At 49.7% G+C, this 27,042-nt stretch overlaps 2 protein-coding genes across 3 annotated transcripts; both read right to left on the bottom strand.

Moving 5' to 3' along the window:
* Positions 1 to 958: 958 nt before the first annotated feature.
* On the bottom strand, positions 959 to 16,701 carry MYOZ1 (myozenin 1). The gene is made up of 7 exons (XM_001143094.4): positions 16,598 to 16,701; positions 10,687 to 10,788; positions 9,219 to 9,309; positions 7,051 to 7,229; positions 3,804 to 4,053; positions 3,220 to 3,385; positions 959 to 1,466 (listed from the first exon to the last, which is right to left on the bottom strand). The coding sequence occupies exons 3-7, from the start codon at positions 9,289 to 9,291 to the stop codon at positions 1,235 to 1,237; spliced, it is 900 nt and encodes a 299-aa protein (XP_001143094.1). The 5' UTR covers positions 9,292 to 9,309; positions 10,687 to 10,788; positions 16,598 to 16,701; the 3' UTR covers positions 959 to 1,234.
* SYNPO2L (synaptopodin 2 like) lies at positions 14,141 to 25,298 on the bottom strand. Of its 2 annotated transcripts, XM_508176.8 has the most exons (4): positions 25,087 to 25,298; positions 23,393 to 23,544; positions 22,421 to 22,935; positions 14,141 to 18,140 (listed from the first exon to the last, which is right to left on the bottom strand). In XM_508176.8, exons 1-4 carry the CDS (start codon positions 25,189 to 25,191, stop codon positions 15,976 to 15,978), a joined length of 2,937 nt encoding a protein of 978 aa, XP_508176.4. In that variant the 5' UTR covers positions 25,192 to 25,298; the 3' UTR covers positions 14,141 to 15,975. The 2 variants fall into 2 exon arrangements, with proteins under 2 accessions (XP_508176.4, XP_001143335.3); XM_001143335.7 differs by lacking the exons at positions 22,421 to 22,935; positions 23,393 to 23,544; positions 25,087 to 25,298 and adding an exon at positions 20,188 to 20,363.
* Between the last annotated feature and the right edge of the window lie 1,744 nt (positions 25,299 to 27,042).

Below are 27,042 nucleotides of genomic sequence, written 5' to 3' on the forward strand. Positions count from 1 at the left end.
AAAAAAAAAAAAAGCTTAGAGGGGGTATGAATTCTCTGGAATTTGCTCATTAGATTATAAGTGAAGATGACCAGGGTAAATGCCATTTGACCCAAGGTGCACTAAAATATGATCCATCTAATGCAGATTCTGGCAAACTTAATCTAACCATTAGCAGCTCATGGAGTTGACTGAATTCAGCCAGCTCTCCTTAGAAGTTATTTTCTCAGATCTTATTGCCATCTTTTCATTCTTTCTGATCTGCATTAGTCTTACTTTGTGGAACATGGCAGTAGGCCTGGGACTCTTAGAGAGTCCCCATCCTTGAAATGAGCAAAAAGAATATTGTTGCGCATTCCTATCGGGCTCTTAAGATTTCTTCCCAACCATACTGCTTTCTAGGTACCACTGTAGTGCCCTTGTAACCCTTAGATCTTTTCTTGCTGTGTTCAACACAGAGCCTGGCATACTATAACTGTAGCTGGTTTCTCCCATTTCCTTCTGGATTCCACATGGCCCCCTATTCTATTTCATCCTTTTGGGAATGTGTAACCTTTGACACATATATTCCTAAACCCACTTTGGTGTAATCTGGAAACTTTATGGCATGCTCTAGTCTGTGACAATCAGGATAACCCTGATTATACCAGCTTCTAATCAACTACATAAAGAGGGTGAACACCAGGGTCACCAACACCCATTTCCCAACTGCGGTGCACAGCAGCTTTTTAGCTTTGCCAACATTCGGGCCAGCACGTGTGTTTGTGCGTGATTATTTGTCTCATGTACTATTGAATAAACATCTTTGTAAGTAACTATGAATGTGGTTTTGTGCGTATGGGTGTAGGTGTGTAAGCAACTGGAGCTCAGATCTGTCTTAAAGTTCGCACAATTAATGTTTAGTATTTGGCTTTAATTAGTCTCTGTGCATTGTTAGCCTCGGCTTTCATCTGCTCTCAAATATCAAAGGAAGAATGAGTTCATTTTCCTTGAAGTTTATTGACTGTTACTGGTGGCAGAGCCAATTCCATAAACGAGCAGGTTCCATATGGAGCAAGTAGAAGGGGAGCTCTGAGTTGGTGAGGAAGGATGCGTGGAGTGGGGACTTGGAGTAAAGGATGGAAAGGTAGATCTCTCCTTTTTCCCTCCATTCCCATAAGGATACTGGATTAACAATGGGGGCTATCTGCTCAGCATTCCCTCTCCAAATTGGAGCCAGAGAGGGGAAATGATGCAAATCAGAGGAGGAAACACCTCACAGCTCCTCTGTTTCTCCATCCAAGGGGATGCCAATATCCACGTTGTAGTCTACAGGCTCCCCAGAGCTCAGCCAGGGAATAGGGGTTCGATTGAAAGAAGGCCTGTTGGAGAGGTTTTGGTTGTAGAGGACCAGGGGTTCACTCAGCAAGGGCCCCAGGTCAAACTTGGGCATCTGGAAGGTCATGCGTTTGGAGGCCTTCTCATATCCACCATAGGGCATTGCCGTCCTGAGAAGGGGACACATTATTTAATTAAGAATCAGAATAAAAGAAACAGAGCCTTATCATGAGATGCTACCCTCTTTGAGAATAGGGAAGTCTGTGAATTCTAGTTTGGGATTGCATCTGTACTCCTTCTTCTTCCTTAGCATCCCATTTTGCCTTCCTGGTTAGCTTGTTTCCCCAAAGCTAATAATGAGAAAAGGAGTCTAGTGTGTACTAGAGACTCTTGGATAGCTGTGACCCAGACCAGCATTTCAGAGAAAGTGACCCCAAATACTATAGACCCAAGGGCCTGAGGTCACCTTACATGACAATGTAGAAAGGCCAGGTGCGGTGCGGTGTCTCACGCCTGTAATCCCAGCATTTTGGGAGGCCAAGGTGGGTGGATCACTTGAGACCAGGAGTTTGAGACCAGCCTGGTCAACGTGGTGAAACGCCGTCTCTACTAAAAATACAAACACCACCCCCCCGCAAAAAAAATTAGCTGGGCATGGTGGTGCACCCCTGTCATCCCAGCTACTCAGGTGGCTGAGGTATAGGAATTGCTTGAACCCAGGAGGTGGAGGTTGCAGTGAGCCGAGACTGCACCACTGCACTTCAGCCTGGGCGACAGAGCAAGACTCTGTCTCAAAAAAAAAAAAAAAAAAAAAAAAATTGCAATATAGAGACCCCCTCTCTCCAACCCTAGTGGACAGTGGATAGCCTGGCTAAGAGTAATTATTGTTGCCTGGAAAATCCAGGCTCCTTAGGACCAAATACAAGAGTACCTTTCTAGCTCTTCCCTATCCTTTCACACAGACCTCCTCTCCATGGGCTAGAGAAGCCTAATTCCAAAAGAACAGAGACTTAGAGCCATCTAAAGCAGGGTGGCCATGCATGGTGGCTCACGCCTGTAATCCCAGCACTTTGGGAGCCCGAGGCGGGCAGATCACCTGAGGTCAGGAGTTTGAGACCAGCCTGGCCAACATGGTGAAACCCCATCTCTACTAAAAATACAAAAATTAGCTGGGCGTGGTGGTGGGTGCCTGTAATGCCAGCTACTAGGGAGGCTGAGGCAGGAAAATCACTTGAACCCAGGAGGCGGAGGTTGCAGTGAGCTGAGATCATGCCACTGCACTCCAGCCTGGGCAACAAGAGCAAAACTGAGTCAAAGAAAAAGAAGAAGGAAAGAAAGAAAAGAAAAAAGTATAAGGAAATAGAATCATATTACAGGGAGAATAATGGCATCCTAACCTTGAATGGAAGAGAGCCTCAAGAGGCCTTCAGACATGTAAAATGTTATTCCCATTTAACATTCAAAGCAGGCCGGGCACGGTGGCTCACCTCTGTAATCCCAGGTCTCAGGTAGGCAGAGGCGGGAGGATAGCTTGAGCCCAGGAGTTCGAGACCTGCCTGGGCAATATAGCGAGACCCCCATTCTCCACAAAAAGGAAGCAAAAAAAAAAGACAAAAAATAAATAAGTGTAACGTTCAAAGCAACCCAGGCTCAGAGGTAGAGTGATTTTCCCATGCCTACACAGCTAATAAATGACCATTGAGCTAGAATTCAAATCCTGCCTCCCAGCAAATTTTTTCCTTCATCACACTGCTATGATGAAGCTGAGATAGAGTGAAAAGAGCAGGGCCTTTGATTAGGACCCCCATATCCCTGCCATCTCTCCTTAGCCTCCTTCTGAAACATTTGAATTAGTCTCCATCCTAACTAAAGACACAGTGCCTCACACTAGAATGCATCTGGTTCCTTCCTCACCACCCCTACCTGTTGAAGGACTTATATTTGGGAAGTTCAGCTTTGGCCCCATAGGCCAGCAGGTCAATGCCAAGTTCCACTTTTTGCTGGGGGTCAACCCCCATGGCTCGCTCCCATGGGGAAATATAGGTCTTGAACACAGTGATATGTTTTCCTTCTCCGCCTGCCTGGTCTCCTGGTAGCCATGGGAGAGAAAAGTCAGTCAAATAATAGCATTTAGTAGCCAGTGAAAGGTAATCCCACGCCCCTACACTAGGGAAATTGCAAGAGCCAGGGACTAAAGATATAATATCCTGGTAATTGTATAAGGTTTGTGGCATAATGATAGTCTGTGGGCAGATCTGTGACTGAATCCAAAAAGCCAGGAAAGTAACTGAAAAACAAGGCTTCTGGGTAGAATAGACACATCTCTATATACTCCTGGACCCAGGTAATTCACCAAGATATTTATGATATTTAAACTGATATTATTATATTTAATATTAAGATATTTAAACTGGCCTCCTCTGCTCCCCACACTCAGCGTAGACATCATTCCTGGGACAACTCTGCTCTAGGGACCAAACACATTACTCTTGGGTGAGTGTACTTGCCTGATCCTGTCTCACCAACCCCTGCTGTGCCAGCAGCTCCTCCTCTGCCAGCCTGGCCTGCAGGACCACCTGTACCCCCAGCTCCAGACCCAGAGCCCAGATGGTGCTGCTGATCAGAGCCATACTGTCCGGCAGAGCCACTGCCCCCTGCCTGGCTGCCGCCTCTGCCGTTGCTCTTGCTGTATGAGAATCCCTGACCAGCTGTGCCCAGCTGTCCCCCCACTGTTGGAAGGAACTTCTGGAAGTGATCCTGAAAAGAAGACAAAGTGAGGGGAAGGTTAGCAATGGGTATGGAAAATATACAAAAACAGAGGTATGTTTAGCAAAGGCAGAAATAGTGGCTAACCAGAAGACCCTGAATTTTCTGATATTTCCCCCTCCAGTTGATGGGTAGTACATGGGCTAAGAGAATTAAACTCTTCTTTTTGTTTGTTTGATTTTTTGTTGTTTTTTTTTAGACAGAGTTTCGCTCTTGTTGCCCAGGCTGGAGTGTGATGGCACGATCTCGGCTCACCGCAACCTCCGCCTTCCGGGTTCAAGCAATTCCCAGCCTCAGCCTCCCGAGTAGCTGGGATTACAGGCATGCACCATCACACCTGGCTAATTTTATATATTTTTAGTAGAGGTGGGGTTTCTGCACGTTGGTCCGGCTGGTCTCAAACTCCGACCTCAGATGATCCACCCACCTCGGCCTCCCAAACTGCTGGGATTACAGGCGTTAGCCACCGCACCCAGCCCGAATTAAACTCTTCTTAAGGGGTAGGACTCCCTTGACTCGTTTCCTCCAGTTATACCTAGGGTAAGGGCAGCGTGTTCTCCACACTCCCCTTTCTCATCCTTAACAAGTCAAAAAAGACCAACACTCCTGCCCAGCTTTAAAAAAAAAAAAATGAAAAAAAATTCTTTTGCTTTTTGAGACAGAATCTGGCTCTGTCACCCAGGTTGGAGTGCAGTGACACAATCTCGGCTCACTGCAACCTCCACCTCCCTGGCTCAGGCAATCCTCCCACCTCAGCCTCTCAAGTAGCTGGGACTACTGGCATGCTACCACACCCAGCTAAATTTTGTATTTTTTTTTTTCCTAGAGACAGGGTTTGCCATGTGCCCAGGCTGGTCTCAAACTCCTGGGCTCAAGTGATCCATCTGCCTCAGCCTCCCAAAGTGCTGAGATAACAGGCATGAGCTGTGTCCAGCCCCAACTAAAATTTGGGAGGATGGGGTTGCCATGGAGCACCCAGTCTTAATTACAAGGACTACAGAAATTCCACCCCCTCCCTTCCTCAGCTTGTCCAACAGTCAGAACTCTCTTCTCTCTCCTTCTTTCTCTCCCTCTCTCCTCTTGGTGCCTGTTGGACCAGGACTTCCTGACAGTGACACTGTAGCAGGTGGGGGGAAGTGTGGCCAAAAGGGCAACATTAGATGCAAACCCAAAGCCTAAAAATAACCCCACCAACTTCTTCAGGAGGCTCTCCTGGCCATCCCACCATGTACACCCCAATGCTCCACCCAGTGTAACCAGACCCAGGCAGAGAAGAGTGCTTTTGGCCTCCTAAAGTTAGATATGAGCAGCTCAGCACTTTTACTCTGCTCCTATATGAGGACCAATGACAGACACTTCTGCCCCCGGCCCCATGCAGGCATCTATTTCCACTCTCCCCCAGCCACTCAGAGAGGGTGGAGGAGGAAGAAAGGAAATGGAGAAGGCCCTTCTTCCTCAGCTATACCATCCTGTGCCTGGCCCCTCTCCAGTCTCCTCTTTCTTTGGAGAAGGAGCCTGACTAGAATATATCTTGAAGGACCATTTCAGTCTTCACACCTGGGGCTTCTTAGGGAATAGACTGACCCTTTAAATGGAAGAATGACTCAAATGGGAGGTGGCTGTAAAAACTCAATTAACTCTTTCTAGGGTTGCCAGATTTAGCAAATCAAATATAGGATACCACTTAAATTTGAATTTCAGATGCACAACAAATTTTTTTTTTTTTTTTTAGATGGGTTCTCTGTCACCCAGGCTGGAGTGCAGTGGTGTGAACATGGCTCATGTTCATGCATCCTCTACCTTCCAGGCTCAAGCCATCCTCCCACCTCACCCTCCAGAGTAGCTAGGATTACAGGTGTGCGCCACCAGACCCAGCTAACTTTTTAATTTTTTGTAGAAACAGAGTCTTGCCATGTTGCCCAGGCTGGTCTCCAACTCCTGGACTCAAGCAGTCCTCTTGCCTTGGCATCCCAAAGTGCTGGGATTACAGGTGTGAGCTACCACACTTGACCCAAATATGTTTTTAGTATAGATATGCCCCCAAATATTGCTTGGGACTTACTTAAACTAAAAAATTATTCATTTGCATCTGAAATTCAAATTTAAGTGGACATCCTGTATTTTTATTTTAATGTCCCAAATATTGCATGGGACATATTTTAAAAAGAATTCATTGTGCATCTGAAACTCAAATTTAATTGGATATTCTGTATTTTAAAATTTCAATTTTATTCTTTGCCTTATCTTCTTCCTTTTTTCTTTTTTCTTTTTTTTTTTTTTGAGACAGAGTTTCACTCTTGTTGCCCAGGCTGGAGTGCAGTGGCACAATCTGGGCTCACTGCAACTCCACCTCCTGGGTTCAAGTGATTCTCCTGCCTCAGCCTCCTAGTACCTGGGATCACAGGAACCCACGACCACGCCCAGCTAATTTTTTGTATTTTTAGTAGAGATGGGGGTTTCACCATGTTGGCCAGGCTGGTCTCAAACTCCTGACCTCAGGTGACCCACCTGCCTCGGCCTCCCAAAGTGCTGGGATTACAGGTGTGAGCCACCATGCCCGGCTGCCTTATCTTCTAAAATTTTTTTAAATTTTTATCTTTATGTCCCAAATATTGCATGGAGCATACTTCACTAAAAAATTATTCATTGTGTATCTCAACTTCAAAATACAAGACTGGACTGCCCCACTGGGCATCCTGTGTTTTATCTGGCAATCTATCTTTAACACTTACCTTTACTGGGAAGGAATTTTCTCCCTAAGGGTGTGGTATTCTCCAACCCTTCAGTGGCTCTATGATGAAAACTGGGTTTCAGAGGTGGGCTGTAACTCACCCTGGAGCTGTTGCGGGCTCAATATATCTGGGGGTTTAACAAATTTATAAATTTTCAGGGAGGGGATGTTGACTTTATTTTGGAGGTTCAGGGCCTACTAACAAGCTGTCAGAACAGGCACCAGGCTTTGAGATAGTGATAAAGTTCCAGACTCACCATTGAGCTGTCAGAGAAAACATCAGGGTGGTTCTCATAAATAAACTTCTCCACCCTCATCTGCCGCAGTTTGAACATCTTGGAGCCCCGGTTGGTAAGCAGCGACAGTTCCTCCAACATCACATCCCTTGGGACACTGATCTTTTTGCCCAGGTTCAAGCCTGAGCTCTCCTGTCCACCTTTCAGGGAAGCAAAGAAGAAGAATCAAGGGAAAGAGGAAAGTAGGGTTTTCTGGGCTCAGAATGCAGACCTCATCCACAACTAAGTGTGTATGTGTGTCCTGGCAGAGGTCATTTAGGGGAACAAATGCTGTCTAGTTTGTGAGGGATTTTGATTTCCTGGGACTTGGAGAGAATGCATGGGAACTGGGGTGCACTGTGGAGATAATGGGAATACTAGAGTGGAGAGGCCAATGGGGTAAAAGAGGTATGGGCATGGGGTACAGAGCAAAAGGAGTAAAGGAACATCATAGATGGAGGCCATTGGAGAAACCATGGCATCAGGAAAAACCCTGAGGCCAATCTTGTGTGGAGTCCAAATACAGATGCCATATATATATATTTGTTTTTATTTTTTATTCTTTTTTTTTTTATTTTTTTGAGACAGAGTCCTGCTCTATCATCCAGGCTGGAGTGCAATGGCACGATCTCAGCTCACTGCAGCCTCCGCCTCCCAGGTTCAAGCAATTCTCCTGCCTCAGCCTCCCAGGTCGCTGGGATTGCAGGCCTGCACCACCATCCCTGGCTGATTTTTATATTTTTTGGTAGGGATGGGGTTTCACCATGTTGACCAGGCTGGTCGCAAACTCCTGAGCTCAACTGACCTACCAGCCACGGCCTCCCAAAATGCTGGGATGACAGGCGTGAGCCGTGGCGCCCAGCCTACATTTTATTTATTTATTTATTTATTTATTGAGTCAGAGACTTGCTCTGTCGCCCAGGCTGAAGTGCAATGGCGCGATCGCAGCTCACTGCAACCTCCATCTCCTGGGTTCAAGTGATTCTCCTCCCTCAGTCTCCCAAGTAGCCGGGATTACAGGCACCCGGCACCATGCCCAGCTAATTTTTCTATTTTTGTAGAGACAGGGTTTCACCATGTTGGCCGGGCTGGTCTTGAACTTCTGACCTCAGATGATTGGCCCACCTCAGCCTCCCAAAGTGCTGGGATTACAGCCATGAGCCACCACGCCTGGACTTTTTTTTTTTTTTTTAATGGAAATGAGGTCTCATTATGTTGTCCAGGCTGGTCTTGAACTCCTGGGCTCAAGTGGTCCTCTCACCTCAGCCTCCCAAAGTGCTGCGATTACAGGTATGAGACACAGCCCCAGCCCTATTTGTATTATTTATTTTGAGACAAAATAAATATATCTTAGGATGAACTCTGTCACCCAGGCTGGAGTGTAGCGTCGCAATCATGGCTCACGGCAGCCTCCACCTCCCGGGTTCAAGCGATCGTCCCACCTCAGCCTCTGGAGTAGCTGGGACTCTAGGCACATGCCACTACACCTGGCTAATTTTTGTACTTTTTGTAGAGACGAGGTTTTACCATGTGCCTAGGCCAGTCTCAAACCCCTGAGTTCAAGCGATCCACCAGCCTTGGCCTCCCAAAGTTCTGGGATTACAGGCGTGAGCCACTGCACCTGGCCCAAACTTCTGTCTTAACTACTTTCCCTTTTCTTTCCCTCAGTGAGCTCTGGCTCCAAAGAGTCTCTAGGTATTGAAGAGCTCTTCACCTGCATGCACCCCTGCCCACCCCCAGGAAACATGCCTGTGCAGTTTTCCATTTTAAGTACTTACACAAGCTCCCTAGCTCTGGGGAAAGAAGTAAGGGAAATTAACCACTTATTGAGACCTGAGTCTGTGCCAGTCTCCATTATATTTTCTTCCTCAAATATACCTCACTGACTCATGGGTCCTGTGGTCCTGGACCTGTGCAGGTAACATGGCAGGGTATTGTCTCAGATTATGAAGTGAAAAGGGTAGAAGGTGTTGAATCTTTTCTCTCTTTCTCCTTACCCTTCTTAATCTTCCCTCTCCCACTCCCCATCACCCGCCTTCCCACCACTTAATTTCTCTTGTTTGTTCACCCTAAGATATACATTTCTGGGACTCTTGGGTTAGGGATGCTCTTAAGAAGTCCCACACTAGGGAGATGCAAACATGTCCTACCTCCAGTGAGTTCCATGATCAGCTTGCTGGATTTCCTCTTCTTATTAGGGGCCGGGGTTCCTGAGAGCGGCATTGTGGAGGTGGATTCAGCCTGGACAGGGTGGGAAGGAGGAGTTGGTGGATGGACAGGGACTGGGAAGAGTGAGTGTCTGTAGGAGAGCAGTACTTCTTAACCTGGGTTTAAGGGCTTGAGGGGACAAAAAAATTTTTTTTTCTTTTTTAGAGACAGGATCTCACTCTGTCGCCCAGGCTGGAGTGCAATGGCACAATCATGCCTCACTGCAGCCTCAACCTCCCTGGGCTCAGGTGATCCTCCAACTTCAGCCTCCCAAGTAGCTGGGACTATAGGTGCACACCACCACGCCTGGCTAATTTTTGTATTTTTTGTAGAAATGTGGTTTTGCCATGTTGCCCAGGCTGGTCTCAAACTCCTGGGCTCAAGCAGTCCTCCTGCCTCCCAAAGTGCTGAGATTACAGGGGTGAGCCACTTCACCTGACCCAGATTTTCAAAGAAGCATGTATTTCCCCAAAAGGTGAAAACTTGCGCTTTAGGGCTTCTCTTTTCTTGGGATACAGGACAGGAAGTATAGATGCACACCAGCCCCTGTTGTCTACCAACCTGTTGTGAGCTGTTTTTCATAGAGTCAGTGCAGGAATTAGGAACATAGCTAGGTGTGGGGAGTGTTTAAAAAACAATAACACAAGCAGGGCAATGCACCCAGGTTTCATCGGCTTGGCATGATTTGAAGTTTTTATTTGCACTGGGATATCAGACTGGGGCTGTGATTCCAGGCTCTGGTCTCTCCTCAGTCTTCCCCCAGTCCCCAGGAGGACAGAGAAATGTTCTGCCAGGGTTGAGGAGATTCAGCCAAAAACACTCTCCATAGGAAGGAGAGGTTGTTGCTCCTTCATCAGGCCAGCTGGAACATGGCCTGGGAAGTCATGGCCCTGCTCCTGCAATCACTCCCGCCACAGACCCCAGAGTGGAGGCAGGTGTGGAACTGGGAAGGGTAGGGAGCATTCAAATCCCGACACATGTCAATTCAGCAATATCATAGCAGTGGGGAATTGAGGTGGGGCAGAAACATAGTAATAGGATCTGGCAATGGAAAGGGACAAACTGGGATAAGATGGACTCCAATCCCTTCTTAAGAGAAGTTGGCACTCAGTGAAATGCTGTCCTCTTCTAAGTCCTGTCTCAAAAAATACATCTGCAACTCTACTGACTTAGTGGGGTCTCCCTTCCCATTCTTCCAGTGCCTCCCCCGACATCTCCATTCCCCCCAACCTCCTGGGCCCCTCTCCTTCCAACTCTCCTTCCCCTCTCCTTCCAACTGGACAGCTGGGAGCTGAGCATAGATGAGGAGAGGGGAGACTCCCCCAGGATCAAGAATCACAATTGTAGACACAGACACAGAAGTCAACACAGTGGGCTCCAGCCTTTCTAACGATAGAGCTGGAGACTTACCGGCTGCTCGGGCAGTGGTCAGCTCTCCCTGGGGTCCAGCAGCTTTGGAGGACTGAGCTGCTGTGACCGGAGAACACGAGCTGGGCAGGCGTGGGGGCAGCACTGGCAGTGGGGGAGGGAAGTTGGTTATTAATAGAGATGATGAGCGCAAGCAGCTCAAATGGCACAGGGGGTACTGAGACCCTGGAACCAAGATCCCTCCCTCCTTGCCCAGAGGCTCAGGAAGGAGGGAAAAGGCCTTTGGGATTCTCCCACTGAACTGTCTGAGCCAGGGATCAGTCTGCCCAGGGACTCCCCTTCACATTGCACCTAGAGCCTGAGATCCAAAGAAGCACTTAGGGAGAAACTGAAGACTGAGAGGGAGACAGGAAGTAGACAGCAAGTATTGGATAGGAATTCAGTCAGAGAGAGTCTGGGGAACATGCCCTGAGGGCCACACAGAGCCAATCCAGGGCAGAGTGGAGAGACCTGTGGGTGTATTTGGAGCAGGGAGGGCTTAAAGTGCTATATTTGGGGACAAAAAGGGAAGTCTTCACAGTGGAACTGCTCTTTTAAAGTTCCTGGATAGGTTGGTCTTTTCTCGGTAAGGGCTAGATCTTGGCAGGTTAAGGGACCAAATTAACTAAACCCAGTACCTCCTACAAAGGAATGATGTGGGGAAGACTTGACAATTATTCTGTCTGCCTCACTCCCTATTCTTTCCTCTTGAGCTCTGGCAGTTTTAATAAAAGACAAACACTTGGATCTGCATTTTTTTTTTTTTTGAGATGGAGTTTCGCTCTTTTTGCCCAGGCTGGAGTGCAGTGGTGCGATCTCGGCTCACTGCAACCTCCACCTCCTGGGTTCAAGCAATTCTCCTGCCTCAGCCTACTGAGTAGCTGGGATTACAGGTGTCCACCACCATGCCCGGCTAATTGTTGTATTTTTAGTAGAGACGGGGTTTCACCACGTTGGCCAGGCTGGTCTCAAACTCCTGACCTCAGGTGATCCACCCACATTGGCCTTGCAAAATGTTGGAATTACAGGCGTGAGCCACCGCCAGGATCTGGTCTCTAAGGAGTTATTCTCTAGCCACCACGCCCAGCCAGGATCTGCCTTTTAACCTCCATTTGCTGTTGAGATGCTCAGTTCAACCTGCTGTGCGGGATAGACATCGATGTCTCCCTGAGAAGCACATATAGGCTCTCTGAGGTTTCTTTTCTTCTTCTTCTTTTTTTTTTTTTTTTGAGACGGAGTCTCGCTCTGTTGCCCAGGCTGGAGTGCAGTGGCGCAATCTTGGCTCACTGCAAGCTCCACCTCCCAGGTTCACGCCATTCTCCTGCCTCAGCCTCCCGAGTAGCTGGGACTACAGGCGCCCACCACCACGCCCGGCTAAATTTTTTTTTGTATTTTTAGTAGAGACGGGGTTTCACCGTGTTAGCCAGGATGGTCTCGATCTCCTAACCTCGTGATCCATCTATCTCAGCCTCCCAAAGTGCTGGGATTACAGGCTCTCTGAGGTTTCTACTTGAGATTTCCTGCAAAGGGAGCACATACCACATAGGATCTGGACTGTGCCATTTGTACTGTTCCAGTGGAGTCTCTGGGCAGGGCCACAAGCTTGAAAGCCCCCTTGGGGAAAGCCTATCATTTCCCCAGGCCCTTCTTCAGTAGCTGCATGATCTTCCTCCACCTTCTGCTTAGATTCTGGAACCAGTTGCTGCAGCTTCTGCTGCAGCCACCACAACCCTGTTGCTGCTACCTGAGGAAGTGGCTTTATTTATTTATTTATTTGAGACAGGGTCTCACTCTGTTGCCTGTGCTGAAGTGCAGTGGCACAATTTTGGCTCACTGCAACCTCAGCCTCCCCAGGCTCAGGTAATCCTTCGACCTCAGCCTCCCAGGTAGCTAGGGCTGCTGGTACATGCCACCACGCCCAGCTAATTTTCATATGTTTTGTAGAGACAGGGTTTCACTATGTTTCCCAGGCTGGTCTCAAACACCTGGGCTCAAGCAATCCTCCTGTCTTAGCCTCCCAAAGTGCTAGGATTATAGGCGTGAGCCACTGTGCCTAGCTGGCTTTTTAAAAAATTATTTCTTTCTTTATTTTAGAGATGGGGGTCTCACTATGTTGCCCAGGCTGGACTTGAACACCTGGGCACAAGTGATCCTCCTACCTCAGCCTCTGAGTAGCTGGGACTACAGGCACGCACCAGGAAGTGGCTTTTGTAACTTCCTTTGTCCCCTTCTGAGCTCTTTACTCTTCCTGACCATGTCCTTTTTCCATCCTGTGGAGACCCTAAAAGGTATCCCCTCCCAGTTGGCTTCTGCCCAGGCTAGTTATGCCTCCAGACCCCTCATCTTTTGTCCTCCTCCATCCCCTCCCAACCCAAGGAAGCAATTAGAAGATAAAATAGGCCGGGCGTGGTGGCTCATGCCTGTAATCACAGCACTTTGGGAGGCCGAGGTGGGTGGATCACTTGAGGTCAGGAGTTCAAGACCAGCCTGGCCAACATGGTGAAACCCAGTCTCTACTAAAAATACAAAAACTAGTCAGGCATGGCGGTGCATGCCTGTAATCCCAGCTACTTGGGAGGCTGAGGCAGGAGAATCACTTGAACCCAGGAGGCAGAGGTTGCAGTGAGCTGAGATCGCACCACTGCACTCCAGCCTGAGCCACAGAGGGAGACTCCATCTCAAAAAAAAAAGAACTATAAATAGCTAAAGGTGACTTCATCATCACTACCACCCTCACCCTCAAAAACAAAAACAAACTGAAAGTTTGATCTCCTTCAACTGAGTACCCAAAACGACTGAGTGGGTGAAGACAGGCTATTTAACCTATGGTCTCTGAGATCTTTTTTTGGAATTCTAAGACAGTGCACTTGGAAGAGTCTGCGGCCTGGGTCTGATTATTGGCACAAATGTGCCCTCTGCTGGCAGAATCAGAGCAATGGCACTTTCCTTCTCTGAAGTCTAATTCTCACCTACCTCCAATGCCCTCCCTTCTTTAGTAGTCTCAATTCAGCTTTATTCTTCCCTCTCCCATCCCACCTCCCCCTCCAGCCCTCCAGCCATTGCTTTCTCTTCATTTACTTCCCAGAGACTGTTTAATATGGTTGCTTCCTCTAAGGAGCGAGGAAATGTTGATAGCAAAGGGCTCAGAGGGCCTTTCCAACTTCTCTGAGTTCTGTGAACTGAAGCCTTACCTAGAAAGTATGAGGCAAGGGAGGGAAAGGGGAGAACTTGGATGAAGACTGTGAGGAGAGGGAACCAAGAAGAGTGATGGAGGTGGCTAAATCAAAGCAGGACAGAATTTGTATAAAAGAGCAAAAGACCTGGGAACAAAGGGCAAAAGGATGAAAAATGGGAGGGCAGGAAAAGAGACAGATCAGAAATCAGATCAGGGGAATGGGTTAAAGAAGATTAAAGAGAGATCAGGATTTAGGAATAAAACTAGAAGATAACAGCAACAGAAGGTATGGGGCATAAATTTATTCTTGTGCACAAACCAAAGTATTGTGACTCACATCCAACAAGCAAAGGAAATTATCACTTTCCAGATTACACAGCAAACGTAGCTGGTGGTGGTCTTGGTGAGAAGGGAGTCCATACTAAGATTGGAGATCAGGACCTGAAGCTGAAAAGAAGCAATAGCTGGGGTTTTGAGGGATGGGGTGGGACTGAAAAGAGGTTTTGGCTCTGGGTATTTCCCTACTCTTTCCCAGGCAGTCATGGCAAGCTGCAGAAGACACACTGAAGAACAGACTCAAGGAAAATCACACAGACACCAACCGTTCTTTCAACACTCAGCACACACCCTCACACCTCCCTTCCACCATCATTCCCTTCCATTCTAACATTCTTCTCCCTCAAATTTTTTTCCAATCCCCCTCTCACACATGGTTGGTTTCTTGTTACTCAACTTTACCTTCTCCCAATATGGCATTGTCCCTCGCCACACTTCTGTCTGTGGCTCAATCACTTACACTCATTTCTGCCATGCTTCTGGTTTTGGCCTCACTTGCCACACTCTGGCTCTCTTCTCCTTTCTCTCAAGCTCATGAGGCAATGAAGCCAATGATCTGTTTATTCTCGGAGGGAATTTTCTTTCTTTTTTTCATTTCCTGGGTACTGGGTTGCTCAGCACTGGCCTCTCAAGTTGCTAACTTTTTGAAATCCTGAGGTATAGAATTCTTTGTTCTATTCCTGGTCTAGCTGGTATAACTCAGCCCATGCAAACTGTCCTGGCCCTTCAGTCTTTTCATGCTCCATAACTTTCACAAGATGCTGTACACCTGCTACAGACATTGGTCTCTAAGGAGTTATTCTCTAGTGAATCTCTTTCTCCCACTCAACTCCATGTGGGGATATCTGACCCTTCTATCAGTACAACGATAAGACTCAGATTGGGTCTTTTGTTTGTTTGTTTGTTTTGAGACAGAGTCTCGCTCTGTCGCCCAGGCTGGAGTGCAGTGGCGCAATCTCAGCTCACTGCAAGCTCCGCCTTCCAGGTTCATGCCATTCTCCTGCCTCAGCCTCCCGAGTAGCTGGGACTACAGGCGCTCGCCACCACGCCCAGCTAATTTTTTGTATTTTTAGTGGAAACGGGGTTTCACCGTGTTAGCCAGGATGGTCTCGATCTCCTGACCTCGTGATCCGCCCGCCTCGGCCTCCCAAAGTGCTGGGATTACCGGCGTGAGCCACCGTGCCCGGCCTCAGATTGGGTCTTTATTTTGACCTCCCCTCTTATTCATGCCTTAGACGGAAGAGCACACACACACACACACATACACACACACACACACACAGGCCTAGGTATATGCCAGCCAAGCTTGGGAAAGCAGAGTGGGGGGTGGGGGTGGCTTAGTGCAAACAGGGGTCAGTTCAGTCCCTTTGCTGTGTGCCTGGTGGTGAGCTTCTTGCCTGGGGTCCCAGTGGTCACTTCTGCTCTGTTTACTTCTCACTGAACATTAAAATGAGGCCCAGGGAGAAAAGCACAAATGTCAAGGAAGAGAGATCTGTGGAGGAATATGGGTGGAGAAGCCTGGAAATAAAGACAGAGATCCAGGAAAGGAAATGCAGAGACAAAGAGAGGCAAAGATACCAAAGCAGACATAGTTGGTTGGAAAGCGGCAGGGAGGTAGAGAGTGAGGAGGAAGGTGGGGGAAGGGGACATCAACTTGGAAACCATCTCTGGCAGGAGGCAATTTAGCTTCCAGATGCGTGACAGGGGATGGGATAGGGTAGGAGAAGCAACTTTAGGAACTGGATGTTCCACCTCTCCTTGGTCCTGGGACCTGTGCCTGTTCACTGGTGCCCTGCCCCAGGCCTCCACACATGAGCTTGCAATCCTGTTCTGGTGGCTGAAAATCGGGGCCTGGCTACCTGGAAACCGCAGGAGCTGGGAGAAGCCCCAAGGCCCCTGGGAGCCTCTGGAAGAGGGGCTGGGCTAGGAACAGGGGCTGAGGCCAGTTCTGTTCTCCAGATGGGCTCATCCAGTGTAGTGGCTGCTCGGGGGGCAAGCACAGTGGGAGCCAGGGGTTCTGCAGTGGGCTGGGGTGCCGGAGTGGAAAACCGGCGAATCTCCTGGACTCGGGCAGTTTTGGGGGACCCTGAGGCGATAGGGCCAGGAGTCGGGGGAACCTCATCAAAACAGAACATGGCAGTTTTAAGTTGATAGGGCTGATGCCGCATAAAATCTAGAGCCTTGATGCCCTGCTTGGGTGTTGCCCGAGGCCCCTGGGATTGGGCCTTAGGGAGAGTTCGGGCCGCCTGGGGGAAAAAGGGAGAGAGCAGTGGGTTGTAAGCAATAGGAGGCGGGGCACGGATGTTGGGTGAATATTTCCAGGAAGGGGGCAGAGACGGGGTAGGAGAAGGACTTCTAGGCCGAGGGCCAAGACCAGGACCAGGTGTACCTTCCACCACATACCTGTCCGCACGGCTCTGCCGCTTAGCAAACAGCTCCCCACCCCTGCCCTGCAGCCTTGGTGGCTCAGGGATTCCAGCCGAAGAAGAGGCTGCCCCATTCACGAGCCCATCAAGGAGCCCTCGAGATGGGGGCTTAGGAGCCACTGGGGGTGGAGTCTTAGGAGTCATAGGGGGCGGGGTCTTGGGAGCCATTGGAGGGGGGGTCTTAGGTGTCACGTGAGGCAGGGTCTTGTAACTCCTGGCCCCTACTGGCTGCATGAAGTTGCAGGCTTCAGCCCCGAGGCTCAGAGCATCTTCTTCAGGACCAGATTCTGCACCCCCGGCCCGGGGCTTTTCATCAAGGTTCTGTACCAGCGATAGCAGCTCGGGGTTGGGCGAGTTCTTCGTCTCCTCCTTTCCCGGCCGGAACATCTGCTTCCGGGTCCCCCGGCGCCGGGCCTCCTGCAGGATACCCGTGCGGGCAGCTGGCACAGAGATGCGCTGCTCGCGAGCGCTGGGGGGCTCAGGAGCCCCTGGACCTGGGGCAGGCGCCTCTGGGCGCGCAGAGGGTCGCAAAGGCGCAGATAGGAAGATAGAAGCGGTGGAGGTCATGGCAGCTGCGCTAGGAGGAGCGGGGGGCTCTGGAGCTCCGCCTGGGGTGACAGGCCGACTAGGGGCTGGGATGTACAGGGAGCTGGTGGCTGTCACAGGGCCCGAGGAGCGTGGGGTGCTGGGGGAACCAGAGACTGGCGCGTGGCTGGGAACCCCTGAAGTGAAGCTGGGCAGAGGGGTGGGCCCCTGCGAAGACAAGAAGGGGGGTGGGGCGGGGCTGAGGCCCCCCAGGCTGTCGTTCGCCCTTTTGGGGGCTAAAGGCCGGAAAATAACCGAGGTGGTAGTTGGCCGCTGCCCTTGTAGGCCCGGGGTAAAGGGCCTGGCTGACCGGTTAAAGATGCTTGGAGCTGGGGTCGGGGCTCCACCACCTGGTTGGAAGGGTCTGGGGCTGGCTACAGGGGCCGGCAAGGGGCTGGGTGGGAGCACAGCTGCCTCTGGGGGAGCACTCTGGGCCCGAGGTGGTGACTGCAGGCCTTCCCCGTTGAGCATGGCTGCTGGTTCGACCCGTGCCAGTTCCTGGGTGCTGGAGTCTGCGCGCTGGCGCTGCTGTTCAAAGAGCTGCACCCCTCGCCCAGAGACCTCACTCAGCTGCCCTCCCAGCCCAGAGCCCTGGCCCTCTGATGCTCTTGAGCCCGCCCTGGCAAGCTCCATGTCCAGATAGGGACTGTCCCAGTCAGATTGATTGGTGAGGCTGCGGGCGTCAGAGAAGGCTTCTTCGTCCAGCTCGGACTCACTCGTGGGGGGAACGCCGTCCTCCTCCTCAGCGCCTGTCCCAGCAGCAGCCCCGAAGCTCACCAGGGTGTACTTCTTGGCTCTCTGCCGCCGTTTCTTAAACATAAGCACCCCTTTGGAGTGGGGGTTGGGGGCTGCAGTGAGCAGGGATGCAATTGTCCTGCATTTGGTCTTGGCCTCTTTTATGCTCTTCTCTTGGAGGCTCTCTGCACGTTGCAGTTCTGGGGAGGCCAAGAGGTAAAATGGTCAGGGGGGCTTCCCAGCCTCTTTTAGTCCTGTTCCCCAAGGCTTTCACCCCCGATCCCAGCAAGCTCCCTCTTGCACTGACCCGACCCACAATGTCCCCTGTGACAAAGTCCTCTGACTTAGTGGCAGAGTGGAGGGTGAAAGGTGAAACCAAGGACAGTTAAAGATAAGGCAGAGTCCAGTTGGCTGCCCTGACACTGCTCTGACCACAGCTCTTCCATCCCATTTTACTGCTATTCTGCTCCTATCTTCCAAGAGATGTGCTCTTATCCACCCCACACACATTCCTCACCTGCCTCCCATTCCTGACTGGCAATGGGAGGGGGAGGAGAAGGATGTATCACTCTCCGTGGCAGACAGGGAGATAAGCAGGTCCCAGGGAGAGGAAAGATGAGAAGGAACACTTTCCACCCATCATAGGGACCATGTTAGGAGGCTTCTCATGAAGCTTAGGACTCATCCTCTCCGCTACCCCTTACCCCTATGATATGAACACAAAGAACCCTTAGCAATGAGGATCTTCATTCACAATTCCACCCTCCTCATGCAATCCACATCATACACATTCACAGAAATAACTCCCACCACACAGCACTTCAACAAGAATATCCATCTAGTGAAAGCCAACTGTAGGCGTACTTTCTCCTATTTACTTTTCTCTCTCATTCACATATACCCCAGCTTACATACAGCTCCATTCACATACACATATGTAAATACACATGTGTGCACATCAAAACACCATCACTCAAATACATTCACACACCTACATGCTCTAGGTGGCCCTTCTTCCCAGAGACCTCCCTGCAGAGACCCTGTTACTAACAGTTTAGACAGAAGTTAAAGTTTATCTCGGCCTTCCAACTGCCAGGGCAGTCCTCTGGGCTTCACACCCCTGCTACTCACAGTCAGGGGTAGTCTCCATCCAAGATGCAGGAAAAGTTAGAGTGTTGTTCTCCAAGGCAACACTCCAAATCTTTAGGATACCTCAAGGTCACCAGCTAAATATATTATTTACCCCAAGCTGGGGATGGTAGTGGGGTGGGCTTCTTCAGGGGTCAGAACTGTCTCTACGTAGAGAGCTCAGGCAGCCACTGCCAGCCAGGCACACAAAGACTATGTGCTAAAGGGAACCAGGGCAGGGCTTTCCATGCCATGTGGGGCCTGGGTAGGTGGGGCCAGGAAATGGGAGGGCTACCCTGCTGCGAGGACCCCGCCTTGCACATGGATACTCTCTGGTCCATGGTCCCCAGTTCCTCCTGAAAAATTATTGAGATTCCATCTACTTTCCACTCAAGGTACCACGGTCCTTTGTAATGAGCTCCTTTGTAATGAGCTCCTTTGTAATGAGCTTTGTAATGAGCTCCTTTGTAATGAGTGTGGTATCTTGAGTGGAAAGTAGATGGAACTTTTTCATTTTTGTCATTCCTCTCATCCCAGCGTTTATACCACAGAATAGTGGTATGGATGAGACAACAGGCCCTAGAGTCAGAGTTCAGTTCAGGTTTTTGGTTTTTGGGATAGTTACCTCACCTCATTAAAGTTCGGTTTCCTCATCTGTAAATGAGGGTAGACAATGGCTACCTCATAGGATTGCTATAAGGATTAACTGAGATAATATAGTAAATTTAGCACTTAACACAGTGTGAAGGCCCACTATAACCATTACTATTGAAGTCTTCTTGACACTATACTTTCTTGATATGTATGGATACTTTCTTGTTCACACATATCTTCTCCCACAACTCACACATACATGCCTTCATGTATTCATAATGTACTCACACACGCTCTGTTCCCATGAGTTTTCTACAGCTCTTGTGGTCACAAACCCCTTTGACATGTGACCACAGCATCACTGAGAAAGGGGCAGTGAAACTCTCCTGAGAAAAGGAGGAAGAGGACAGCAAAAAGGAAGGAACAAGAGAGTAAGACCTTTCCCAAAGACTGCCCTTCCTAAACTGTTGACATCTTCCCCTCCATTCTAGACCCCAGACTCTCATAGATATGGGAGGGTAGTACCTGCATAGAACGAGTCTTGGAGCTCAGGAACTGGGTCTGGGGCTTTGTCGTAGCTGGCTTGGCTGAGGGGCTCTTGGCTGATGGGCTCAAAGGTCTCCATGCTGAGAAAGGCGGTGTTGGCTGGAGCAGGACCAGCTTGAGCCACCCCCCACGCCTTTTAAAGCCCCTTTGTCTTGTCCCTAGAGCTGGCAGCTGAATGAGCTCACTGTGCTATTTTTGGAGCCTGGCCCTCTCCCTTCTCTGGGCTGCCCCACAAGTGCCGGTGTGATGGATGTGGGCACCTGCCTTCCCTTCCCCCAACCCCACCCCAGTAGACAATGAGGTCTGCTTGACTAAAAATATCTCTGAGCCGGTAGCTACAGTCTCATCCAGCATTATGGGAAGGGAGGGGGAGATAAGTGGAGAATTGAGGAAAGCATGGGATCCTAGGCACGCATCTGGAATTCCTGGGATATTGGACACTCAGGGATGTCAGACTCTCAACTCTCATGTCCTTAGCCTCCACTCCAAACTGAGAGACACAAAGTTCTATGGATCAGGAATCAAAATGGTGGAGGAGAGGGAAGAAATATAACTAGAGGGGGAATCCTGAGATTTTGGAGGTAACAAGAACGGTCTCTGTGGGAAAGCACGGGAGGCATAGAGCAGGGAGAAAGTTTACCCTTAGACCTTGTTCTGTAGCTCACATCAAAAATAGCAAAGCCTGAGATAAGTGGAATGGGCTTTTTCTGCCCAGGCCAACATTCTTGCCTGAGATAAGGAGCCAAAGCTCCCTCCCTCTGCCACTTCCTCGGGATCTCATGATCATCCCATAGCCTCTCAGTCCCCAGGAATCCGAACTGAACTTGCAAATGTCAAAGGTGCCTGCTATTAATACTATAAAGAATCCTTTGGCCAGTGGCTCACGCCTGCAATCCCAGCACTTTGGGAGGCCGAGGCGGGTGGATCACAAGGTCAGGAGTTCGAGACCAGCCTGGCCAACATAGTGAAACGCCGTCTCTACTAAAAATACAAAAAATTAGCCAGGTGTGGTGGCGGGCACCTGTAATCCCAGCTACTCGGGAGGCTGAGGCAGGAGAATTGCTTGAACCCAGGAGGTGGAGGGTGCAGTGAGCCAAGATTGCACTCCAGCCCGGGTGACAGTGCAAGACTCTGTCTCAAAAAAAAAAAAAAAAAAAAAAAAAAAAACAGAAAAAAAAGAACCCCTGTAGCTTTGACCCACTTTTATTTATTAATTTTTATTATTTATTTATTTATTTATTTTTAAGACAGGGTCTTGGTCTGTTGCTCATGCTGGAGTGCAGTGGCGCAAACATGGCTCACTGCAGCCCAAACCTCTCAGGCTCAAGCAATCCTCTTGCCTCAGCCTCCCAAGTAGCTGGGACCATAGACATGTGCCACAGTGTTTGGCTAATTTTAAAATTTTTACTGGAGACGAAGTCTCACGATGTTGTCCAGGCTGGTCTCAAACTCCTGGCTTCTGCCGGGCATGGTGGCTCACGCCTGTAATCCCAGCACTTTGGGAGGCCGAGGTAGGCATATCACCTGAGGTCAGGAGTTCGAGACCAGCCTGACCAATATGGTGAAACCCCATCTCTACTAAAAATACAAAAAATTAGCCAGGTGTGGTGGCGGGTGCCTATAATCCCAGCTACTCGGGAGGCAGAGGCTGGAGAATCGCTTGAACCCGGGAGGCGGAGGTTGCAATGAGCCAAGATCACGCCATTGCATTCCAGCCTAGGCACAAGAGCCAAACTCCATCTCAAAAAAACAAAAAACAAAACAAAACAAAAATCCTGCGTTCATGCTATCCTCCCACCTCAGCCTCCCAAAGTGCTTGGATTACAGGTATGAGCCACCTTGCCCAGCCTTCAACCTGCTTTTAAATACTCCCCTGTCCTGTGTCTGTACTCTGCTTTCACCCAATCATGACACACAATAACAATTATCACCACCACCAAACCCTTCATCTATTTGTGTCCCTTTCCAATTTCCCTACTTACCCTGTTCCTGGGTTGAACTGAATCACCTTACCCTTTTGCCACATTGGTTCAAACAGCAAAAATAATGGTGGCCATGAGAATAATTATGCTCCCCTTCTACTCATTACTCCTCCTGTCCCCAAGACTGTATCCAAGGGTCCCAAGGTAGGGAGAATGTATGGCTATAGAAGGCTGGATTTAAGGCTCAGATTGAAGGATCCTGGCTGGGGAAAAGGGGTTCAGGCACTCACTGGCTTGCTTGGCCTTCTGGGTGTAGGTGGTAGTAAGATCTTCTGCCACTGGGTGGGGAACAGGCCCCACCATAGGGATGAGATGAGGACCAGGTCGGAGGGGGCCATGGGGTAACAGCAGAGCCTCAGCTGGGGGTGGCTGAAGGGCTGCCCCATCCTCCCAAGACGGGGAGCTCACACGGCTGTCACCCTGGCTGGGAGGGCCAGGGATAGTAGGTGCTGGCTCTGCAGGGCTGTCAGACAGGTAGACCTCATCAGGTGGGGCACCCGGAGGGGTGGGCCTTGTGGGGCCTCGGCGGCGAGGTCGACGGGGCTTCTCCTGGGTGGCAGGGCCATCAGCATCACTGTCAGTCTCTCCGTAGTAAGCCTCACTATCAGGAGGTGAACGAAGGCTCCCAGGCTGAAGAGGCTGAGGAACTGGAGCACCAGGGGGCTCAGGACTTAGTGGAGATAAGGGTGACAGCACCTGAAGCTCATGGGGAGATGGAGATTGCACAGGACCCTCGTCTGCTAACCTGGATAGGAAAGATGACAGAGCTTGAGAGATGGGCTGGGTACTGACAGCTAGAGAGATCTGGAAGGGATGGAGGGAAGAGGTAAGGGAGAGAGAAGGCTGTCATACAGTTGGAATGGGTGGGCCGGGAAGAGTGGAGATATGAAGACAAACTGGGAGGCAAATGTGCTTGAAGGGCTGTGAGTGGAAATAGGCTTAGAGGAAGATGTAATGAGGAGGAGACAGGCCAGGGGTTGAAGTAGGCTCATCAGTCAAATACCCACTGACATCCCCATCCCTTAATTGCAGATACATTCAAGCCCTCTGGGAGGCAGACACAAACCATCTGCACTCCAGCAGAAACGCACGAGCAGAAATAGGTACCTGTTAGTTGCTAAAGCCAGGCCAGTGAGACATAGAGCTGAGACAGGCAATGGGAGCCCTGGATTAGGGGAAGAGAAGAGGAGGGAGGTCCATACCGCTGCACAGTGAGGACAAGCTGACTTCCTGAGGCATCGATGAGGCTCATGGCACTGGCATGGGAGAGGTTGGTGCAAGAGACTCCATTGATTGCCAAGAGCTGGTCCCTCTCTCGGAGTCCTGCTCTGCCAGCCTGGCTCCGTCTTCGAATCTGAGATGTTGAAGGAGACACTGTAGGTAAGAGGGGGCTCCAAAGGGAATAGAATGAAAGGAAAATATGGGAAGGACCCACAGGAGGGGATTTTACTTTGCAGGGTAAGAAGGGTAGGGAGATGCATGGAAGTGGCTGCAGTTGAAGTGGCCTGTCTAGAGGGAAGAAAGTATACAGACTGGAGAAAGAAATACATCATATGGTGGGAAATAGGGTAACCATTGAATGAAAGAGGCTTGGGAAGAACTGCATGGGGTAGGTAACTAGAAATGGTGGTTATTGGCTGGGTGCAGTGGCTCACGCCTGTAAGCCCAGTGCTTTGGGAGGCCTAGGTGGGTGGATCACTTGAGATCAGGAGTTTGAGACCAGCCTGGCCAATGGGTGAAACGCTGTCTCTACTAAAAGTACAAAAATCAGCCAGCCGTGGTGGTGCGCGCCTGTAATCCCAGATACTTGGGAGGCTGAGGCAGGAGAATTGCTTGAACCCAGGAAGCAGAGGTTGCAGTGAGCCATCATGTCACTGCACTCCAGCCTGGGCAACAGAGTGAGACTCTGTCGCAAAAAAAAAAAAAGAAAAGAAAAAAAAACGGAAAGAAATGGTGATTATCTCCACAAGCTTTTTCTCCAAGGGCAATATCTATATTGGCTGGTAATTCTCTACTAGGCCTTGTAACCCCAGGCGCCATTACACAGTCAAGATTTTAGAACAGTACTCCAGGTTGGAGGGAGTCCAGCGGTATTCTGGGAGATTGTGATTATTTGGGTATATGTGTGCCATGTATACACACAAATGTATATATGCCAAAGTAATAATAGTAGTAGTGGCTACCATTTATTGAGTTCTTACTAAGTGTTGGGCACTGTGCTACATGTATTATTGCATTTAATCCTTAGAATGGTTCCATGAAGTAGGTACAGGTACTATTATTACCCACATTTTACAGTTCGGAAAACTAAGCCTGTAGGGTGAAACCAAAAGGATAATGACTTCATCTGTGAGGCCAGATCTTGCCATAACCCTCCTAGCACCTAAAAAAGTCTTGCCTAGTGAGAGAAAGGATCTGACCTAGGGAAAGAGCACTGAAGGCATGGGCAGGGCAGGGTGAGGCAGGGTAGGGCTGGGCTGGGCTAGGCTGTTCGAGGCAGTTTCAGTTCATCACGTATCAGTTTAGTCAGAGAGAAATTAGAACCTTCCCCGTATTTCTGGAGTTTGGAGTAGAGGCACATACCCAAGAGAACGAACACTGGATGACCAGAGCTGGGCCTCTGATACCACAGTGCTGCAGGGAACTGAAGCAGAGCCTTTCCTTTTCCTCTGCTCCCTGGAAACCACGAATTCTCTTTTCTAATAGACCCCCACAGGAAGCCTGTGGTCAGACGCTACTCCCACTATGAGACTTGAGCATACTTCCCTGCCCACCACCCACCCCATCTTCACAGCCTCCCACCCCCCCAACCCCCGCCATATGCCACCACACATCTCTTCCCAGGATCCCTTGGGTTCCCTTTCCCTGAAGCCTCATTTCAGGGGCTCTCCCTTACCTTAGACACCTGTAACGGTTTCCTCTGCTCGGCCCCCCCATGAAGTCGGAAGCCCCAGGGGGCTCCCCCTGATAGTGTGACCAGCACCTCCTCCTCAGCACCCATCGCTCAGCTTGGCCTATGGCCCCCGGAGTTTGAACAGTGTCCCCGGCAGAGAAGTTGAGGTGCTCGAACCCCGTCTGGGCTTCCTGTCCGGCTGTCCTGCTCCTGCTGCCCCAGGCCTCCCCCCCACACCACACACCACAGGCAGGCAACTTGGCCCTGGGATCATTACAGTCCAGCACACGTGTCCCGTCAATCGCAGATGTGCTCAAAATAGATGCCGCTTGTACTCCCCTCCCTCCCCCTTCTGTGTTACTCCTAGAGCTAATTATAGTACAAACTTCTGCCCTCCATGTTCCCAATTCTCCTGCATGGGCCTTTTATTCAGGACTCAGAATACAAACTCTCTGGGCTCTATAACCAATGTACACCCTTTCAGGAACTGTGCCTTCTCTAATAGGACCATGGGCTAATCTCAACTGCTTTCCTCCAAAGACCCTTTCAAAGTGGCAGCAGCAGGGGCTTCAATTCCATAGCTGGCAAAGAATGGCTGGGCTTGCTCCAAGATCCCAGGAAAGAATGCACTCTCGCTATATAAATTTATCTGTTAATTAATAAATGGTGGGCCAGGCATGGTGGCTCACGCCTGTAATCCTAGCACTTTGGGAGGCCAAGGTGGGTGGATTGCTTGAGTCCAGGAATTTGAGACCAGCCTGGGCAACATCGTGAGATGGCCCCCCATCTCTATTTTCTTATTATTAAAAAAAGTTAAAAAAAAAAAAACAAAAAACTATAGGCTGGGCACAGTGGCTCACGCCTGTAAACCCAGCACTTTGGGACCAAGGTGGGCGGATCACGAGGTCAGGAGATTGAGACCATCCTGGCTAACACGATGAAACCCCGTCTCTACTACAAATACAAAAAATTAGCTGGGCTTGGTGGCAGACGCCTGTAGTCCCAGCTACTCTGGAGGCTGAGGCAGGAGAATGGCGTGAACCCGGGAGGCAGAGCTTGTGGTGAGCCGAGGTCGTGCCACTGCACTCCAGCCTGGGTGACAGAGCGAGACTCCGTCTCAAAAAAAAAAAAAAAAAAAAAAAACTATAAAAAAATAAATTACCTATTGCAATACATACGTGGTCATGGAAAGGTGTGTAGGTGTGGGTAAACATACCAACCCATGTTAATACAATCTCTACTTGTCTCTAGGTTTCCATTACGAGAACGTCTCTGTTACAAGGCATAACATTATGGTGCTATAACTGTGATTATCAAAGGCTACAGAGTTTCATAAAATAGCTGCCCACCTAGTGTATGCTAAATACCGTTTGCCATGGCATATGCCTCTATGTCCTAGAAACACTTGGGCTGGGTGCAGTGGCTCATGCCTATAATCCCAGCACTTTGAGAGGCTGAGGCAGGTGGATCGCTTGAGCCCAGGAGTTCAAGACCAGCCTGGATAACATGGTGAGACCCTGTTTCTACAAAAAATACAAAAAAATTTAGCCAGGCCTGCCTGGTCACATGCTCCTATAGTCACAGCTACTTGGGATATTGACGTGGGAGGGTTGCTTGAGCCCTGGAGGTCGAAGCTGCAGTGAGTCGTGATCCTGCCACTGCACTCTAGCCTGGGTGACAGAGTGAGACCCTGTCTCCAAAAAAAAAAAAAAAAAAGAAAGAAAAAGGGGAGAAAACATTGGAGGCAACAGAGGGAGACCTGATCTCCAAAAAGAAAATAGTTGGGATTTTGGGGTCAGAAGAATTGAACTTGGGTTCTTTTTTTTGAGATGGAGTCTCGCCCTGTCGCCCAGGCTGGAGTGCAATGGAGATCTTGGCTCACTGCCACCTCTGCTTCCCAGGTTCAAACAATTCTCCTGCCTCAGCCCCCTGAGTAGCTGGGACTACAGGCATGTGCCA

The sequence above is a fragment of the Pan troglodytes genome, chromosome 8, assembly GCF_028858775.2.
Source record: "Pan troglodytes isolate AG18354 chromosome 8, NHGRI_mPanTro3-v2.0_pri, whole genome shotgun sequence".
Lineage (NCBI taxonomy): Eukaryota > Metazoa > Chordata > Mammalia > Primates > Hominidae > Pan > Pan troglodytes.